Source organism: Oncorhynchus tshawytscha, linkage group LG20 (genome assembly GCF_018296145.1).
Source record: "Oncorhynchus tshawytscha isolate Ot180627B linkage group LG20, Otsh_v2.0, whole genome shotgun sequence".
NCBI classification, from domain to species: domain Eukaryota; kingdom Metazoa; phylum Chordata; class Actinopteri; order Salmoniformes; family Salmonidae; genus Oncorhynchus; species Oncorhynchus tshawytscha.
In genome coordinates this window covers 44,026,114-44,048,494 of record NC_056448.1, presented here as the reverse complement: position 1 = coordinate 44,048,494, position 22,381 = coordinate 44,026,114, and the positions used below count along the sequence as shown (strand labels likewise).

The 22,381-nt window shown below is 44.8% G+C and overlaps 1 protein-coding gene across 3 annotated transcripts in view; it reads right to left on the bottom strand.

The window, feature by feature from the left end:
- Nucleotides 1-22,381, bottom strand: part of LOC121840214 (pre-B-cell leukemia transcription factor 3-like) — a 131,483-nt gene that overhangs the window by 17,064 nt on the left and 92,038 nt on the right. For 2 of the 3 annotated variants that reach the window (XM_042302712.1, XM_042302713.1), the window contains 3 exons: nt 12,413-12,578; nt 10,920-11,000; nt 9,533-9,645 (listed from right to left, as the gene is read on the bottom strand). In XM_042302712.1, the coding sequence (XP_042158646.1) occupies nt 9,533-9,645; nt 10,920-11,000; nt 12,413-12,578 (360 nt within the window). The remainder of the gene's footprint in view (nt 1-9,532; nt 9,646-10,919; nt 11,001-12,412; nt 12,579-22,381) is intronic. The other variant, XM_042302714.1, reaches the window with a different exon arrangement.

Sequence of the window (22,381 nt, the reverse complement as noted above, 5' to 3'; positions counted from 1 at the left end):
GTATAGAACAGCACAGACATGGGACAGTAAAGAACAGAACAGACAATGGACAGTAAAGAACAGATATGAGACAGTAAAGAACAGATATGGGACAGTAAAGAACAGACAGTATAGAACAGACATGGGACAGTATAGAACAGACATGGGACAGTAAAGAACAGAACAGACATGGGACAGTAAACAACAGACACGGGACAGTAAAGTAAAGAACAGACATGGGACAGTGTAGAACAGAACAGACATGGGCCAGTAAAGAACAGACAGTATAGAACAGACATGGGACAGTATAGAACAGAACAGACATGGGACAGTATAGAACAGACATGGGACAGTAAAGTAAAGAACAGACATGGGACAGTATAGAACAGACACAGAACAGACATGGGACAGTAAAGAACAGAACAGACATGGGACAGTAAAGTAAAGAACAGACATGGGACAGTAGAGAACAGACACGGGACAGTAAAGAACCGACATGGGACAGTATAGAACAGACACAGAACAGACATGGGACAGTAAAGAACAGATATGAGACAGTAAAGAACAGACACGGGACAGTAAAGAACAGACATGGGACAGTAAAGTAAAGAACAGACATGGGACAGTATAGAACAGACACAGAACAGACATGGGACAGTAAAGAACAGATATGAGACAGTAAAGAACAGACATGGGACAGTATAGAACAGACATGAGACAGTAAAGAACAGACATGGGACAGTAAAGAACAGACATGGGACAGTATAGAACAGACATGGGACAGTATAGAACAGACATGGGGCAGTAAAGTAAAGAACAGACATGGGACAGTAAAGAACAGACAGTATAGAACAGACATGGGACAGTAAAGTAAAGAACAGACATGGGACAGTAAAGAACAGACAGTATAGAACAGACATGGGACAGTATAGAACAGAACAGACATGGGACAGTAAAGAACAGACAGTATAGAACAGACATGGGACAGTAAAGAACAGACATGGGACAGTAAAGAACAGACAGTATAGAACAGACATGGGACAGTAAAGAACAGACATGGGACAGTATAGAACAGACATGAGACAGTATAGAACAGACATGGGACAGTAAAGAACAGACATGGGACAGTAAAGAACAGACAGTATAGAACAGACATGGGACAGTAAAGAACAGACATGGGACAGTATAGAACAGACATGGGACAGAAAAGAACAGACATGGGACAGTAAAGAACAGACTAGACATGGGACTGTGAAGAACAGACATGGGACAATAAAGAACAGACATGGGACAGTATAGAACAGACATGGGACAGTAAAGAACAGACATGGGACAGTAAAGAACAGACATGGGACAGTAAAGAACAGACATGGGACAGTAAAGAACAGACATGGGACAGTAAAGAACAGACATGGGACAGTAAAGAACAGACATGGGACAGTAAAGAACAGACATGGGACAGTATAGAACAGACATGGGACAGTATAGAACAGACATGGGACAGTATAGAACAGACATGGGACAGTAAACAACATACATGGGACAGTAAAGAACAGACATGGGACAGTAAAGAACAGACATGGGACAGTAAAGAACAGACACGGGACAGTAAAGAACAGTTATGGGACAGTATAGAACAGACATGGGACAGTAAAGAACAGACATGGGACAGTAAAGAACAGACATGGGACAGTAAAGTAAAGAACAGACATGAGACAGTAAAGAACAGGCATGGGACAGTAAAGAACAGACATGGGACAGTATAGAACAGACATGAGACACTAAAGAACAGACATGGGACAGTATAGAACAGACATGGGACAGTAAAGAACAGACATGGGACAGTAAAGAACAGACATGGGACAGTAAAGAACAGACATGGGACAGTAAAGAACAGACGTGGGACAGTAAAGAACAGACGTGGGACAGTAAAGTAAAGAACAGACATGGGACAGTATAGAACAGACATGGGACAGTAAAGAACAGACACGGGACAGTAAAGAACAGACATGAGACAGTAAAGTAAAGAACAGACACGGGACAGTATAGAACAGACATGGGACAGTATAGAACAGACATGAGACAGTAAAGAACAGACATGGGACAGTAAAGAACAGACATGGGACAGTAAAGAACAGACATGGGACAGTAAAGAACAGACATGGGACAGTAAAGAACAGAACAGACATGGGACAGTATAGAACAGACATGAGACAGTAAAGAACAGACATGGGACAGTAAAGAACAGACATGGGACAGTATAGAACAGACATGGGACAGTAAAGAACAGACATGGGACAGTAAAGAACAGACATGAGACAGTATAGAACAGACATGGGACAGTAAAGAACAGACATGGGACAGTAAAGAACAGACATGGGACAGTAAAGAACAGACACGGGACAGAAAAGAACAGATATGAGACAGTAAAGAACAGACATGGGACAGTAAAGAACAGACATGGGACAGTATAGAACAGACATGGGACAGTAAAGAACAGACATGGGACAGTAAAGAACAGACTAGACATGGGACTGTGAAGAACAGACATGGGACAGTAAAGAACAGACATGGGACAGTATAGAACAGACATGGGACAGTAAAGAACAGACATGGGACAGTATAGACCAGACATGAGACACTAAAGAACAGACATGGGACAGTATAGAACAGACATGGGACAGTAAAGAACAGACATGGGACAGTAAAGAACAGACATGGGACAGTAAAGAACAGACATGGGACAGTAAAGAACAGACGTGGGACAGTAAAGAACAGACGTGGGACAGTAAAGTAAAGAACAGACATGGGACAGTATAGAACAGACATGGGACAGTAAAGAACAGACACGGACAGTAAAGAACAGACATGAGACAGTAAAGTAAAGAACAGACACGGACAGTATAGAACAGACATGGGACAGTATAGAACAGACATGAGACAGTAAAGAACAGACATGGGACAGTAAAGAACAGACATGGGACAGTATAGAACAGACATGAGACAGTAAAGAACAGACATGGGACAGTAAAGAACAGACATGGGACAGTATAGAACAGACATGAGACAGTAAAGAACAGACATGGGACAGTAAAGAACAGACATGGGACAGTAAAGAACAGACATGAGACAGTAAAGAACAGACATGGGACACTAAAGAACAGACATGGGACAGTATAGAACAGACATGAGACAGTAAAGAACAGACATGGGACAGTAAAGAACAGACATGGGACAGTATAGAACAGACATGAGACAGTAAAGAACAGACTAGACATGGGACAGTGAAGAACAGACATGGGACAGTAAAGAACAGACATGGGACAGTAAAGAACAGACATGAGACAGTAAAGAACAGAACAGACATGGGACAGTAAAGAACAGACACGGACAGTAAAGTAAAGAACAGACATGGGACAGTAAAGAACAGACATGGGACAGTAAAGAACAGACAGTATAGAACAGACAAGGACAGTAAAGAACAGACATGGGACAGTAGAGAACAGAACAGACACGGAGAGTAAAGAACAGATATGAGACAGTAAAGAACAGACATGGGACAGTAAAGAACAGACATGAGACAGTAAAGAACAGACACAGGACAGTAAAGAACAGACATGGGACAGTAAAGTAAAGAACAGACATGAGACAGTAAAGAACAGACTAGACATGGGACTGTGAAGAACAGACACGAGACAGTAAAGAACAGACATGGGACAGTAAAGAACAGACATGGGACAGTAAAGAACAGACATGGGACAGTATAGAACAGACATGGGACAGTAAACAACATACATGGGACAGTATAGAACAGACATGGGACAGTAAAGAACAGACATGGACAGTATAGAACAGACATGGGACAGTAAACAACATACATGGGACAGTATAGAACAGACATGGGACAGTATAGAACAGACATGGGACAGTAAACAACATACATGGGACAGTAAAGAACAGACATGGGACAGTAAAGAACAGACACGGACAGTAAAGAACAGACACGGGACAGTAAAGAACAGACATGGGACAGTATAGAACAGACATGGGACAGTAAAGAACAGACATGGGACAGTAAAGTAAAGAACAGACATGAGACAGTAAAGAACAGACATGGGACAGTAAAGAACAGACATGGGACAGTATAGAACAGACATGGGACAGTATAGAACAGACATGGGACAGTAAACAACAGACATGGGACAGTAAAGAACATACATGGGACAGTAAAGAACAGACATGGGACAGTAAACAACAGACATGGGACAGTAAACAACATACATGGGACAGTAAAGAACAGACATGGGACAGTAAAGAACAGACATGGGACAGTATAGAACAGACATGGGACAGTATAGAACAGACATGGGACAGTATAGAACAGACATGGGACAGTATAGAACAGACATGAGACAGTAAAGAACAGACAGGGGACAGTAAAGTAAAGAACAGACACGAAACAGTATAGAACAGACACGGGACAGTAAAGAACAGACACGGACAGTAAAGAACAGACACAGGACAGTAAAGAACAGACATGAGACAGTAAAGTAAAGAACAGACATGAGACAGTGAAGAACAGACACGGACAGTATAGAACAGACATGAGACAGTATAGAACAGACATGAGACAGTAAAGAACAGACATGAGACAGTAAAGTAAAGAACAGACATGAGACAGTAAAGAACAGACACGGGACAGTATAGAACAGACAAGAGACAGTAAAGAACAGACACGGGACAGTATAGAACAGACATGAGACAGTAAAGAACAGACTAGACATGGGACTGTGAAGAACAGACATGAGACAGTAAAGAACAGACTAGACATGGGACAGTAAAGAACAGACATGGGACAGTAAAGAACAGACATGGGACAGTAAAGAACAGACATGAGACAGTAAAGTAAAGAACAGACATGGGACAGTAAAGAACAGACACGGACAGTAAAGAACAGACATGGGACAGTAAAGTAAAGAACAGACATGGGACAGTATAGAACAGACATGGGACAGTATAGAACAGACATGAGACAGTATAGAACAGACATGGGACAGTAAACAACATACATGGGACAGTAAAGAATAGACATGGGACAGTAAAGAACAGACATGGGACAGTATAGAACAGACATGGGACAGTATAGAACAGACATGAGACAGTATAGAACAGACATGAGACAGTAAAGTAAAGAACGGACACGGACAGTAAAGTAAAGAACAGACACGGACAGTATAGAACAGACATGAGACAGTATAGAACAGACATGAGACAGTAAAGAACAGACATGAGACAGTATAGAACAGACATGGGACAGTAAAGTAAAGAACGGACACGGACAGTAAAGTAAAGAACAGACACGGGACAGTATAGAACAGACATGAGACAGTAAAGTAAAGAACAGACACGGGACAGTAAAGAACAGACATGAGACAGTATAGAACAGACATGAGACAGTAAAGAACAGACATGAGACAGTAAAGAACAGACATGGGACAGTAAAGAACAGACATGAGACAGTAAAGAACAGAACAGACATGGGACAGTAAAGAACAGACACGGGACAGTAAAGAACAGACACGGACAGTAAAGAACAGACATGAGACAGTAAAGTAAAGAACAGACATGGGACAGTATAGAACAGCACAGACATGGGACAGTAAAGAACAGAACAGACATGGGACAGTAAAGAACAGATATGAGACAGTAAAGAACAGATATGGGACAGTAAAGAACAGACAGTATAGAACAGACATGGGACAGTATAGAACAGACATGGGACAGTAAAGAACAGAACAGACATGGGACAGTAAACAACAGACACGGGACAGTAAAGTAAAGAACAGACATGGGACAGTGTAGAACAGAACAGACATGGGCCAGTAAAGAACAGACAGTATAGAACAGACATGGGACAGTATAGAACAGAACAGACATGGGACAGTATAGAACAGACATGGGACAGTAAAGTAAAGAACAGACATGGGACAGTATAGAACAGACACAGAACAGACATGGGACAGTAAAGAACAGAACAGACATGGGACAGTAAAGTAAAGAACAGACATGGGACAGTAAAGAACAGACACGGAACAGACATGGGACAGTAAAGAACAGATATGAGACAGTAAAGAACAGACACGGGACAGTAAAGAACAGACATGGGACAGTAAAGTAAAGAACAGACATGGGACAGTATAGAACAGACACAGAACAGACATGGGACAGTAAAGAACAGATATGAGACAGTAAAGAACAGACATGGGACAGTATAGAACAGACATGAGACAGTAAAGAACAGACATGGGACAGTAAAGAACAGACATGGGACAGTATAGAACAGACATGGGACAGTATAGAACAGACATGGGGCAGTAAAGTAAAGAACAGACATGGGACAGTAAAGAACAGACAGTATAGAACAGACATGGGACAGTAAAGTAAAGAACAGACATGGGACAGTAAAGAACAGACAGTATAGAACAGACATGGGACAGTATAGAACAGAACAGACATGGGACAGTAAAGAACAGACAGTATAGAACAGACATGGGACAGTAAAGAACAGACATGGGACAGTAAAGAACAGACAGTATAGAACAGACATGGGACAGTAAAGAACAGACATGGGACAGTATAGAACAGACATGAGACAGTATAGAACAGACATGGGACAGTAAAGAACAGACATGGGACAGTAAAGAACAGACAGTATAGAACAGACATGGGACAGTAAAGAACAGACATGGGACAGTATAGAACAGACATGGGACAGAAAAGAACAGACATGGGACAGTAAAGAACAGACTAGACATGGGACTGTGAAGAACAGACATGGGACAATAAAGAACAGACATGGGACAGTATAGAACAGACATGGGACAGTAAAGAACAGACATGGGACAGTAAAGAACAGACATGGGACAGTAAAGAACAGACATGGGACAGTAAAGAACAGACATGGGACAGTAAAGAACAGACATGGGACAGTAAAGAACAGACATGGGACAGTAAAGAACAGACATGGGACAGTATAGAACAGACATGGGACAGTATAGAACAGACATGGGACAGTATAGAACAGACATGGGACAGTAAACAACATACATGGGACAGTAAAGAACAGACATGGGACAGTAAAGAACAGACATGGGACAGTAAAGAACAGACACGGGACAGTAAAGAACAGGCATGGGACAGTATAGAACAGACATGGGACAGTAAAGAACAGACATGGGACAGTAAAGAACAGACATGGGACAGTAAAGTAAAGAACAGACATGAGACAGTAAAGAACAGGCATGGGACAGTAAAGAACAGACATGGGACAGTATAGAACAGACATGAGACAGTAAAGAACAGACAGGGGACAGTAAAGTACAGAACAGACACGGGACAGTATAGAACAGACATGAGACAGTAAAGACCAGACTAGACATGGGACTGTGAAGAACAGACATGGGACAGTAAAGAACAGACATGAGACAGTAAAGTAAAGAACAGACATGGGACAGTAAAGAACAGACACGGGACAGTAAAGAACAGACATGGGACAGTAAAGTAAAGAACAGACATGGGACAGTATAGAACAGACACAGAACAGACATGGGACAGAAAAGAACAGAACAGACATGGGACAGTAAAGTAAAGAACAGACATGGGACAGTAAAGAACAGACAGTATAGAACAGACATGGGACAGTAAAGAACAGACATGGGACAGTATAGAACAGACATGAGACAGTATAGAACAGACATGGGACAGTATAGAACAGACATGGGATAGTAAAGAACAGACTAGACATGGGACTGTGAAGAACAGACATGGGACAATAAAGAACAGACATGGGACAGTATAGAACAGACATGGGACAGTATAGAACAGACATGGGACAGTAAAGAACAGACATGGGACAGTAAAGAACAGACATGGGACAGTAAAGAACAGACATGGGACAGTAAAGAACAGACATGGGACAGTAAAGAACAGACTAGACATGGGACAGTAAAGAACAGACATGGGACAGTATAGAACAGACATGAGACAGTAAAGAACAGACATGAGACAGTATAGAACAGACATGGGACAGTATAGAACAGACATGAGACAGTAAACAACATACATGGGACAGTAAAGAATAGACATGGGACAGTAAAGAACAGACATGGGACAGTATAGAACAGACATGAGACAGTAAAGTAAAGAACGGACACGGGACAGTAAAGTAAAGAACAGACACGGGACAGTATAGAACAGACATGAGACAGTATAGAACAGACATGAGACAGTAAAGAACAGACATGAGACAGTATAGAACAGACATGGGACAGTAAAGTAAAGAACGGACACGGGACAGTAAAGTAAAGAACAGACACGGGACAGTATAGAACAGACATGAGACAGTAAAGTAAAGAACAGACACGGGACAGTAAAGAACAGACATGAGACAGTATAGAACAGACATGAGACAGTAAAGAACAGACATGAGACAGTAAAGAACAGACATGGGACAGTAAAGAACAGACATGAGACAGTAAAGAACAGAACAGACATGGGACAGTAAAGAACAGACACGGACAGTAAAGAACAGACACGGACAGTAAAGAACAGACATGAGACAGTAAAGTAAAGAACAGACATGGGACAGTATAGAACAGCACAGACATGGGACAGTAAAGAACAGAACAGACATGGGACAGTAAAGAACAGATATGAGACAGTAAAGAACAGATATGGGACAGTAAAGAACAGACAGTATAGAACAGACATGGGACAGTATAGAACAGACATGGGACAGTAAAGAACAGAACAGACATGGGACAGTAAACAACAGACACGGGACAGTAAAGTAAAGAACAGACATGGGACAGTGTAGAACAGAACAGACATGGGCCAGTAAAGAACAGACAGTATAGAACAGACATGGGACAGTATAGAACAGAACAGACATGGGACAGTATAGAACAGACATGGGACAGTATAGACCAGATATGAGACAGTAAAGAACAGATATGGGACAGTAAAGAACAGACAGTATAGAACAGACACGGGACAGGTAAGTAAAGAAAGTGGGGAATCCCAGCCCAAGAGCTCAAGTCAAAGCCAGACACTCGACCTTCTCAAATAACCTGTAATCTACAATATACTGTGATATAGAAATACAGAAATATGTCAAAAGGTCTATAATATCAAAAGCCATATTTCTTACACCTGACGAACACCTTCTAAGATAATAAATAATCAAGCTGCATAACCTACAGTATAATGTCCTGCTGTACCCAGACTGGACATTACCAGTCGACTATCAATGAATTGCTACAGTTTTGAGTTGAAGTTCAATCTCATTCAAACTCAAAATCATTCCATGAATTCAACGAAATCCTCAGAGAAAGTGAAGGCCAAATTGTCTCCATTATTCCAATTCATGGAATGACTCCAATTTTTTTTTTAAAGAGAAGGGTATTGACCCCAAACCTAGTACAGTCAATAGTATGTGACCCTTAAGTAAGCCTTGAACCCTGACCTCTCTTCCTGACCTCTCACCCTGACCTACCTGTGACTGCACATTAGCTCCGACTTGAGCCCCCTGGTAAGAGGCCCCATTCAGACTCTGCATGCTCATGAACATGTCCCCAGAGTTAGGGAGGCTAAAAGAGGCAGAGGAACCTGGAGAGGAGAGATGGAAGTAGCTGAATATAAGAACACATACAGATCTAGGATCAGCTTCTCTTTACCCAATCCTAATCTTAATCATTAGTGAGGGGAAATGCTAAACTGACCCCAAGATATGCGACTAGGGGCAACGTCACACTACATTACACTCACTGATCCATACATCCGAACAACTAAACTATACAAAACAAGAAGACTGTAGATATAGTAAAGACCAAAGAAAGAGAGATGAAAACAGAGAGAGTAAGGACCAAAGAAAGAGAGATGAAAACAGAGAATAAGGACAGAGGGAAGAGAGATGAAAACAGAGAGAATAAGGACAGAGGGAAGAGAGATTAAAACAGAGAGAGTAAGGACAGAGGGAAGAGAGATGAAAACAGAGAGAGTAAGGACAGAGGGAAGAGAGATGAAAACAGAGAGAATAAGGACAGAGGGAAGAGAGATGAAAACAGAGAGAATAAGGACTGAGGGAAGGGAGATGAAAACAGACAGAGTAAGGACCGAGGGAAGAGAGATGAAAACAGAGAGAGTAAGGACCGAGAGAAGAGAGATGAAAACAGAGAGAGTAAGGACAGAGGGAAGAGGGATGAAGGTCTAGATACTGTATGTCCATGAACCATCAAAGCAACCTAAACAGGAACTAGCGTACTCATATCCTAAATGAAGCAACCTAAACAGGAACTAGCGTACTCATATCCTAAATGAAGCAACCTAAACAGGAACTAGCGTACTCATATCCTAAATGAAGCAACCTAGACAGGAACTAGCATACTCATATCCTAAATGAAGCAACCTAAACAGGAACTAGCGTACTCATATCCTAAATGAAGCAACCTAAACAGGAACTAGCGTACTCATATCCTAAATGAAGCAACCTAAACAGGAACTAGCGTACTCATATCCTAAATGAAGCAACCTAGACAGGAACTAGCATACTCATATCCTAAATGAAGCAACCTAAACAGGACCTAGCGTACTCATATCCTAAATGAAGCAACCTAAACAGGAACTAGCGTACTCATATCCTAAATGAAGCAACCTAAACAGGAACTAGTGTACTCATATCCTAAATGAAGCAACCTAAACAGGAACTAGCGTACTCATATCCTAAATGAAACCAATTGAATTCAGGTTGAGGTGGTGGAGAGGGAGAGGGAGACAAGCTTCCACTATGGTCGGGGGTGTGAGAAGGGACCGATGGAAGGACTAGTTCTAGGTGGGATGAATGACCACAACACATAAAAGGTTTCCTAAAAGAGAATCAGTACCGGCAGTGAACATGTTGGTTAAAAGGGAGTTTTTGCTCTCAGCAGAGTCCAGTTGAAATTCCTCATCTTTCATCTGGAAGCCTGGATAACAGAAAATGGAAGGGACTTAAAAACCTCCCATCATGACTTTATTAAGCGCCGAGTCTCATTGCCTATATCAATTGTATTGGAATTGTAAGCACTGCTATAGAACATTAAATGAAGATTAAAAAAAATAAAAAAAGGGCTTAGGTTTGATTTGATTTGACATCCTAGCGTGAACATTTCAATCATTCGTTGTGTTGATTTTTATTATCAATATTTAATTGTCATTTGCAATTTTAACAAACAATGCCAGATGTCCCTCCCTCCCTCCCGCCCACCCACCACCCACCCAACTACCCCTAGCAACCACACACCCCACTACACCTATCAACCACGCACCCAACTACCCCTAGCAACCACCCACCCAACTACCCCTAGCAAACACCCACCCAACTACCCCTAGCAACCAGCCACCCAACAATCCTTAGCAGTACCACAGTCACAGGGGTGTCAAACTCATTCTGCCTCCGCAGGCCTCATTCAGTCTTTACAGAGGTCTGGAGGGTCATATTCAAAATGTGTTATATTTCCTTGCAGTCAAAATGGACCAAACAATTGTCAGTCAAAATGTTGAGAGAAAAAAATAGCCCTCTAACCATAGTTTGGGGAATTTTTTATGCTCCTTGACTGTCTAGCTTCATTTCAGTGATTGTTAGCAACCTGGACCGAGTGAAAAGACTGTATAAATGTAGGTCCAATATCATTTATACACAGTTTTCATTTATTTTTAAATGTATATAGATGGTTTTATTTACAGTGCCTTGCGAAAGTATTCGGCTTCCTTGAACTTTGCGACCTTTTGCCACATTTCAGGCTTCAAACATAAAGATATAAAACTGTATTTTTTGTGAAGAATCAACAACAAGGGGGACACAATCATGAAGTGGAACGACATTTATTGGATATTTCAAACTTTTTAACAAATCAAAAACTGAAAAATTGTGAAAAATGATTGTGTCCCACTTGTTGTTGATTCTTCACAAAAAATACAGTTTTATATCTTTATGTTTGAAGCCTGAAATGTGGCAAAAGGTCGCAAAGTTCAAGGGGGCCGAATACTTTCACAAGGCACTGTATTTTTTTTGGATCCCATGGGCCGTATGTTTGATACCCCTCGTCTACAATATATTACTTCTTAGAAAGCTGAATAAGTGAAACAATGAAAACAAAATAACAAAAGAAAAATGAATAAATTACAAGAGTAGGAAAAAACAAGAAACAAGGAAGCAGCAATAACAGCAGCCAGAAATCATCACTTTTGTTAAGTATCAAACACCACTTCCTGTGTTACTATCCAAATCTATATATATATGTTACCGTGAAATGTATACATTTCCCTTCTTTTTTTTTTTTACACATTTACCGCAACATATACATACGACTCTGGTCTTACCACCAAGTGTGCCTACCAGAGTTGGGCGTGGTGGGTGAGTTGGCCTGGCTGTTGTGGATGGCTGCTGCCACGGCATGGGTTGCCGTCACCGCTGTCTTGGCTGCATAGAGGTTAGCCTCCTCCTGGAACTTGCCGATGTTCTTCTTGTACCGGATCCTCTTGTTGCCGAACCAATTGGACACCTGAGTAGGACATCGGCAAGTTCCAGGAAAGGGATTAGAGAGAGAGAGAGAGAGACAAAGAGAGAGAGAGAGAGAGAGGGGGAAGGATGAGAGATAAAGGGGAAATAATGTAGTGAGTCAGACATTGTCCACCATTTTGAAAAAACATCACTTCAGGTTGTCCCCGCCCCTGGAGAGGAGTAGGAGGCACTCAACCGAACGTGAGACGAGGTGCAACCAAATAAATCAAAAGGAGCGTTCTGAAGTAAACAAGAGCGACTCTTGCTCACAATTAAAATCTTGATGTTTTATTGACCTAATTCTGAGTTAAAGTCGTGACGTTTCGGCCAGTCATGATTTCAACTCAAAATTAGATAAATAAATAAAGCATTGTGGACGAGAGTCGCTCATATTCCAGTCCCAGAGTCTGCAAGGACCAATCAGGACTGTCGTGTGGATGGCCAGCCAACTATCACCAATCTCTCTACAGCTGTCACCAAAGAGTGTGATGAGTATTCCATCTAGGAGAATAATATTTGGACTAAGCTACTGTCTAATGTCAATGTTGTGACCATAGAAATAGAACACATTGTATTTCTATGGTTACCGAGGCTCATGCATTTACAACACAACAATTCATTCCAAGAAAGTGGCACATTCTCTAAAGATTGTCAGGATTGGTCTGTCTATTATAGCCTGGTTATTTTTTAAATTTATTTTACTAGGCAAGTCAGTTAAGAACAAATTCTTATTTTCAATGACGGCCTAGGAAACAATGGGTTACCTGCCTTGTTCAGGGGCAGAACGACTTATTTGTACCTTGTCAGCTCGGGGATTCGAACTTGCAACCTTTCGGTTACTAGTCCAACGCTCTAACCACTAGGCTACCCTGCCACCTCTACACTCTAACCACTAGGCTACCCTGCCGCCTCTACACTCTAACCACTAGGCTACCCTGTCTCAGTTCAGCAACTACATTCCTCTTCTTTCCAGTCCTGTCATTGGCCAACGAGACTGGCCTTTCGGGCAATGTTCAAATACGAACATTCTATCGTTAATGAGCTCGATGAGATCATGTTATCCTGATTCAATAACCTCCATAGCTATCATCCAATCACAATGTTTATGCAAATTAGACCGAAAGGAAAACATTCTAACTTAATTCATGAATTTGATTGGAAACATTCTAACATTGGGCATTCTGACTTAATACATGTCATTGTAAAGATAAACATTGGAGCACGGGGAGAACACAGTATTTCCCTTTATTGCATAATTACTACCAGCCAAAGTGATGACATCCCACCAGAGAAGCACTCAGACTTCTCTCTAGTTCACTCTGTGAACACTGTAGCCTATTTTGTATCCAGCAAGCAAGAGCAAGGTCCTTCTTTTCTCGAATATATATATTTTTTAATTTCTCAAAATAAGTGACCAAACTATATTGATACGTCTGGGAAAACGGATCGGGCTAGGCTACTGGTTCAAGAGCTGTAAGGAGAATAGAGAGGAGGAAAGAGAGAGACGGCTAGTGGAGAGGCTAGTGGAGAGGCTAGTGGAGAGGCTAGTGGAGATGCTAGTGGAGATGCTAGGGGAGATGCTAGTGGAGATGCTAGTGGAGAGGCTAGTGGAGAGGCTAGTGGAGAGGCTAGTGGAGAGGCTAGTGGAGAGGCTAGTGGAGAGGCTAGGGGAGAGGCTAGTGGAGATGCTAGTGGAGATGCTAGTGGAGATGCTAGTGGAGAGGCTAGTGGAGAGGCTAGTGGAGATGCTAGTGGAGAGGCTAGTGGAGAGGCTAGTGGAGATGCCAGTGGAGAGGCTAGTGGAGAGGCTAGTGGAGAGGCTAGTGGAGAGGCTAGTGGAGATGCCAGTGGAGAGGCTAGTGGAGAGGCTAGTGGAGATGCTAGTGGAGAGGCTAGTGGAGAGGCTAGTGGAGAGGCTAGTGGAGATGCCAGTGGAGAGGCTAGTGGAGAGGCTAGTGGAGATGCCAGTGGAGAGGCTAGTGGAGAGGCTAGTGGAGATGCTAGTGGAGAGGCTAGTGGAGAGGCTAGTGGAGATGCCAGTGGAGAGGCTAGTGGAGAGGCTAGTGGAGAGGCTAGTGGAGAGGCTAGTGGAGATGCTAGTGGAGAGGCTAGTGGAGATGCTAGGGGAGATGCTAGTGGAGATGCTAGTGGAGAGGCTAGTGGAGATGCTAGTGGAGATGCTAGTGGAGATGCTAGTGGAGATGCTAGTGGAGATGCTAGTGGAGAGGCTAGTGGAGAGGCTAGTGGAGATGCCAGTGGAGAGGCTAGTGGAGAGGCTAGTGGAGAGGGTAGTGGAGAGGCCAGTGGAGAGGCTAGTGGAGAGGCTAGTGGAGATGCTAGTGGAGATGCTAGTGGAGAGGCTAGTGGAGAGGCTAGTGGAGAGGCTAGTGGAGAGGCCAGTGGAGAGGCTAGTGGAGAGGCCAGTGGAGAGGCTAGTGGAGAGGCTAGTGGAGATGCTAGTGGAGATGCTAGGGGAGATGCTAGTGGAGATGCTAGTGGAGAGGCTAGTGGAGAGGCTAGTGGAGAGGCTAGTGGAGAGGCTAGTGGAGATGCTAGTGGAGATGCTAGGGGAGATGCTAGTGGAGATGCTAGTGGAGAGGCTGTGGAGAGGCTAGTGGAGATGCTAGTGGAGATGCTAGTGGAGAGGCTAGTGGAGAGGCTAGTGGAGATGCTAGTGGAGATGCTAGTGGAGAGGCTAGTGGAGATGCTAGTGGAGAGGCTAGTGGAGATGCTAGTGGAGAGGCTAGTGGAGATGCTAGTGGAGATGCTAGTGGAGATGCCAGTGGCGAGGCTAGTGGAGAGGCCAGTGGAGATGCCAGTGGAGATGCCAGTGGAGATGCCAGTGGAGAGGCTAGTGGAGAGGCTAGTGGAGATGCCAGTGGAGAGGCTAGTGGAGAGGCTAGTGGAGATGCTAGTGGAGAGGCTAGTGGAGAGGCTAGTGGAGATGCCAGTGGAGAGGCTAGTGGAGAGGCCAGTGGAGAGGCTAGTGGAGAGCTAGTGGAGATGCTAGTGGAGAGGCTAGTGGAGAGGCTAGTGGAGAGGCTAGTGGAGATGCCAGTGGAGAGGCTAGTGGAGAGGCTAGTGGAGATGCCAGTGGAGAGGCTAGTGGAGAGGCTAGTGGAGATGCTAGTGGAGAGGCTAGTGGAGAGCTAGTGGAGATGCCAGTGGAGAGGCTAGTGGAGAGGCTAGTGGAGAGGCTAGTGGAGAGGCTAGTGGAGATGCTAGTGGAGAGGCTAGTGGAGATGCTAGGGGAGATGCTAGTGGAGATGCTAGTGGAGATGCTAGTGGAGATGCTAGTGGAGATGCTAGTGGAGATGCTAGTGGAGAGGCTAGTGGAGAGGCTAGTGGAGATGCCAGTGGAGAGGCTAGTGGAGAGGCTAGTGGAGAGGCTAGTGGAGAGGCCAGTGGAGAGGCTAGTGGAGAGGCTAGTGGAGATGCTAGTGGAGATGCTAGTGGAGAGGCTAGTGGAGGGCTAGTGGAGATGCCAGTGGAGAGGCTAGTGGAGAGGCTAGTGGAGAGGCCAGTGGAGAGGCTAGTGGAGAGGCTAGTGGAGATGCTAGTGGAGATGCTAGGGGAGATGCTAGTGGAGATGCTAGTGGAGATGCTAGTGGAGAGGCTAGTGGAGAGGCTAGTGGAGAGGCTAGTGGAGAGGCTAGTGGAGATGCTAGTGGAGATGCTAGGGGAGATGCTAGTGGAGATGCTAGTGGAGAGGCTAGTGGAGAGGCTAGTGGAGAGGCTAGTGGAGATGCTAGTGGAGAGGCTAGTGGAGAGGCTAGTGGAGATGCTAGTGGAGATGCTAGTGGAGAGGCTAGTGGAGATGCTAGTGGAGAGGCTAGTGGAGATGCTAGTGGAGAGGCTAGTGGAGATGCTAGTGGAGATGCTAGTGGAGATGCCAGTGGCGAGGCTAGTGGAGAGGCCAGTGGAGATGCCAGTGGAGATGCCAGTGGAGATGCCAGTGGAGAGGCTAGTGGAGAGGCTAGTGGAGATGCCAGTGGAGAGGCTGGTGGAGAGGCTAGTGGAGAGGCCGGTGGAAATGCCAGTGGACACGCTAGTGGACATGCTAGTGGAGAGGCTAGTGGAGAGGCTAGTGGAGATGCCAGTGGAGATGCTAGTGGAGAGGCTAGTGGACATGCTAGTGGAGAGGCTAGTGGAGAGGCTAGTGGAGATGCTAGTGGAGAGGCTAGTGGAGAGGCTAGTGGATATGCCAGTGGAGATGCCAGTGAAGAGGCTAGTGGGGATGCTAGTGGAGAGGCTAGTGGAGATGCTAGTGGAGATGCCAGTGGAGAGGCTAGTGGAGATGCTAGTGGAGATGCCAGTGGAGATGCTAGTGGAGATGCTAGTGGAGAGGCTAGTGGAGATGCTAGTGGAGAGGCCAGTGGAGATGCTAGTAGAGATGCTAGTAGAGATGCTAGTAGAGATGCTAGTGGAGATGCTAGTAGAGATGCTAGTGGAGATGCATGAATTAAGCAAGAAAGGAACCGTGAAAACATAGAAGACACAAGGTCCGAACTGAAATGGGACATGTAGAGGTTGGAGAGGTTGGAGCAGGGGACTGTTACATACATGTAGAGGTTGGAGAGGTTGGAGCAGGGGACTGTTACAGACATGTAGAGGTTGGAGCAGGGGACTGTTACAGACATGTAGAGGTTGGAGAGGTTGGAGCAGGGGACTGTTACATACATATAGAGGTTGGAGCAGGGGACTGTTACATACTTTTAGAGGTTGGAGCAGGCATGTAGAGGTTGGAGAGGTTGGAGCAGGGGACTGTTACAGACATGGAGAGGTTGGAGAGGTTGGAACAGGGGACTGTTACATACATATAGAGGTTGGAGAGGTTGGAGCAGGGGACTGTTACAGACATATAGAGGTTGGAGCAGGGGACTGTTACAGACTTTTAGAGGTTGGAGCAGGTGACTGTCACAGACATTTTATTTATTTTATTTTACCTTTATTTAACTAGGCAAGTCAGTTAAGAACAAATTCTTATTTTCAATGACGGCCTAGGAACAGTGGGTTAACTGCCTGTTCAGGGGCAGAACGACAGATTTTATACCTTGTCAGCTGGGGAATTGAACTTGCAACCTTACGGTTACTAGTCCAACGCTCTAACCACTAGGCTACCCTGCCGCCCCACATATAGAGGTTGGAGCAGGGGACTGTTACAGACATATAGAGGTTGGAGAGGTTGGAGCAGGGCACTGTTACAGACATATAGAGGTTGGAGAGGTTGGAGCAGGGGACTGTTACAGACATATAGAGGTTGGAGCAGGGGACTGTTACAGACATATAGAGGTTGGAGCAGGGGACTGTTACAGACATGTAGAGGTTGGAGCAGGGGACTGTTACAGACATGTAGAGGTTGGGAGGTTGGAGCTGGGGACTGTTACAGACATATAGAGGTTGGAGAGGGGACTGTTACAGACATATAGAGGTTGGAGCAGGGGACTGTTACAGACATATAGAGGTTGGAGAGGGGACTGTTACAGACATATAGAGGTTGGAGCAGGGGACTGTTACAGACATATAGAGGTTGGAGAGGGGACTGTTACAGACATATAGAGGTTGGAGCAGGGGACTGTTACAGACATATAGAGGTTGGAGCAGGGGACTGTTACAGACATATAGAGGTTGGAGAGGTTGGAGCAGGGGACTGTTACAGACATGTAGAGGTTGGAGAGGTTGGAGCAGGGGACTGTTACAGACATATAGAGGTTGGAGAGGGGACTGTTACAGACATATAGAGGTTGGAGCAGGGTACTGTTACAGACATATAGAGGTTGGAGAGGGACTGTTACAGACATATAGAGGTTGGAGAGGTTGGAGCAGGGGACTGTTACAGACATGTAGAGGTTGGAGAGGTTGGAGCAGGGGACTGTTACAGACATATAGAGGTTGGAGAGGGGACTGTTACAGACATATAGAGGTTGGAGCAGGGGACTGTTACAGACATATAGAGGTTGGAGAGGTTGGAGCAGGGGACTGTTACAGACATGTAGAGGTTGGAGAGGTTGGAGCAGGGGACTGTTACATACATGTAGATGTTGGAGAGGTTGGAGCAGGGGACTGTTACATACATGTAGAGGTTGGAGCAGGGGACTGTTACAGACATATAGAGGTTGGAGCAGGGGACTGTTACAGACATGTAGAGGTTGGAGAGGGGACTGTTACAGACATATAGAGGTTGGAGCAGGGGACTGTTACAGACATATAGAGGTTGGAGCAGGGGACTGTTTCAGACATATAGAGGTTGGAGAGGTTGGAGCAGGTGACTGTTACAGACATATAGAGGTTGGAGAGGGGACTGTTACAGACATATAGAGGTTGGAGCAGGGGACTGTTACAGACATATAGAGGTTGGAGAGGTTGGAGCAGGGGACTGTTACAGACATGTAGAGGTTGGAGAGGTTGGAGCAGGGGACTGTTACAGACATGTAGAGGTTGGAGAGGTTGGAGCAGGGGACTGTTACAGACATGTAGAGGTTGGAGAGGTTGGAGCAGGGGACTGTTACAGACATGTAGAGGTTGGAGAGGTTGGAGCAGGGGACTGTTACAGACATATAGAGGTTGGAGAGGGGACTGTTACAGACATATAGAGGTTGGAGCAGGGGACTGTTACAGACATATAGAGGTTGGAGAGGTTGGAGCAGGGGACTGTTACAGACATGTAGAGGTTGGAGAGGTTGGAGCAGGGGACTGTTACATACATGTAGAGGTTGGAGAGGTTGGAGCAGGGGACTGTTACATACATGTAGAGGTTGGAGCAGGGGACTGTTACAGACATATAGAGGTTGGAGCAGGGGACTGTTACAGACATGTAGAGGTTGGAGAAGTTGGAGCAGGGGACTGTTACAGACATGTAGAGGTTGGAGAAGTTGGAGCAGGGGACTGTTACAGACATGTAGAGGTTGGAGAGGTTGGAGCAGGGGACTGTTACATACATGTAGAGGTTGGAGTGGTTGGAGCAGGGGACTGTTACAGACATATAGAGGTTGGAGCAGGGGACTGTTACAGACATATAGAGGTTGGAGCAGGGGACTGCTACAGACATATAGAGTTTGGAGCAGGGGACTGTTACAGACATGTAGAGGTTGGAGAGGTTGGAGCAGGGGACTGTTACAGACATGTAGAGGTTGGAGAGGTTGGAGCAGGGGACTGTTACAGACATCTAGAGGTTGGAGCAGGGGACTGTTACAGACATATAGAGGTTGGAGCAGGGGACTGTTACAGACATATAGAGGTTGGAGAAGTTGGAGCAGGGGACTGTTACAGACATATAGAGGTTGGAGCAGGGGACTGTTACAGACATCTAGAGGTTGGAGCAGGGGACTGTTACATACATATAGAGGTTGGAGAGGTTGGAGCAGGGGACTGTTACAGACATATAGAGGTTGGAGCAGGGGACTGTTACACTGGGTGCCTGTGGAACAGTTATTGTCGGAGGTTATGTGCTGTGCTCAAGGGCACAACGGCAGGCAATAGCATCTAGGATTTGATACAGGCAACCCTCCGGCTGCCAGCTTGCTTCCCGTCAAATGATTTCCCCATCAGACCTGGCAATCGAACTGGAAACCCTCCGGCTGCTGGCTCACCTCTCTACCCGCTAGGCTACCTAGCCTAAAACACAATCTGTGAGAGACAGATAAACAGAGGAAGTCATCTGACCTCTGAGAGAGGGGGAAGGAGAAAGATGGAGAGAAAGAGAAAGAGAGAGTACATATGAGAGCACAGAGAGGGCACAGGAAGAGGGAGGGTGAGAGAGGGATATATATATATATATATATAGAGAGAGAGAGAGAGAGAGAGAGAGAGAGAGAGAGAGAGAGACAGAGAGAGAGAGACAGAGAGAGAGAGACAGAGAGAGAGAGAGACAGAGAGAGAGAGACAGAGAGAGACAGAGAGAGAGAGAGACAGAGAGAGAGACAGAGAGACAGAGAGAGAGACAGAGAGAGAGACAGAGAGAGAGAGAGAGAGAGAGAGAGAGAGAGAGAGAGAGAGACAGAGAGAGAGAGAGAGAGAGAGACACAGCGGGAGGTCGATACAGTATAAGAGAGAGAGAGATGTAGATACATTATAACAGAGAGAGCACAGAAAGAGGGAGGGTGAGAGAGGGAGACAGAGAGAGAGAGAGACAGAGAGAGCGAGAGAGAGAGAGAGAGATGTAGATACATTATAACAGAGAGAGCACAGAAAGAGGGAGTCTGAGACGTATTGCTCCATACCGGGACCTGACAACTCCGGCCTCTCCCCCCAACTCACCAGAGAGAGAAACCAAACAGCTGCGCTCAATAATTCACTAGCATCTCCTCTTCTCCGCTCCTCCTCTCCTCCTCCTCACCCCAGGCCAATAGACTCCCCCCTGTCAACCACGTTAGATTGATGTTCTGTCTGAGATGTTCATACAACCTAATGGATAATGTCTACTTCAGAGACTCCCACTAACTCAAACAAAGCTGTAAAGTAAGACAGCCAAAAGGTTGGCAGATCTGTCCGGCAGGCTACAGGTGAGGGGCTCTGATCCATTGAGAGTGACCTCTACCTGTATACAATATGTGAAGTGACATATCCATGGTGCTCCTTCTTCTTCCATACGAAGGGAGCCAGTGCCTGCTCTGTAGTCTGCTCTGTAGTCTGCTCTGTAGTCTGCTCTGTAGTCTGCTCTGTAGTCTGCTCTGTAGTCTATGTAAAACTGCATGCAACTGTCATGAAGACTGTTAGTGGTTGTCTGTGCGCGTGCATGTATGTGGCTGTGTGGATTTTTTGAATGTTTTTTCTATACTGTACAGTGGGGCAAAAAAGTATTTAGTCAGCCACCAATTGTGCAAGTTCTCCCACTTAAAAAGATGAGAGAGGCCTGTAATTTTCATCATAGGTACACTTCAACTATGACAGACAAAATGAGGAAAACAAATCCAGAAAAACACATTGTAGGATTTTTAATGAATTTATTTGCAAATTATGGTGGCTGGGAAGACTGAATCTGCAATAGGTAAGCAGCTTGGTTTGAAGAAATCAACTGTGGGAGCAAATATTAGGAAATGGAAGACATACAAGACCACTGATAATCTCCTCGATCTGGGGCTCCACGCAAGATCTCACCCCGTGGGGTCAAAATGATCACAAGAACGGTGAGCAAAAATCCCAGAACCACACGGGGGACCTAGTGAATGACCTGCAGAGAGCTGGGACCAAAGTAACAAAGCATACAATCAGTAACACACTACGCCGCCAGGGACTCAAATCCTGCAGTGCCAGACGTGTCCCCCTGCTTAAGCCAGTACATGTCCAGGCCCGTCTGAAGTTTGCTAGAGAGCATTTGGATGATCCAGAAGAAGATTGGGAGAATGTCATATGGTCAGATGAAACCAAAATATAACTTTTTGGTAAAAACTCAACTCGTCGTGTTTGGAGGACAAAGAATGCTGAGTTGCATCCAAAGAACACCTTACCTTCTGTGAAGCATGGGGGTGGAAACATCATGCTTTGGGGCTGTTTTTCTGCAAAGGGACCAGAACGACTGATCCGTGTAAAGGAAAGAATGAATGGGGCCATGTATCGTGAGATTTTGAGTGAAAACCTCCCTCCATCAGCATGGGCATTGAAGATGAAACGTGGCTGGTTTTTTCAGCATGACAATGATCCCAAACACACCGCCGTGAAAACCTTGTGAAGACTTACGTAAAACGTTTGACCTCTGTCATTGCCAACAAAGGGTATATAACAAAGTATTGAGATAAACCTTTGTTATTAACCAAATACTTATTTTCCACCATAATTTGCAAATAAATTCATTAAAAATCCTACAAT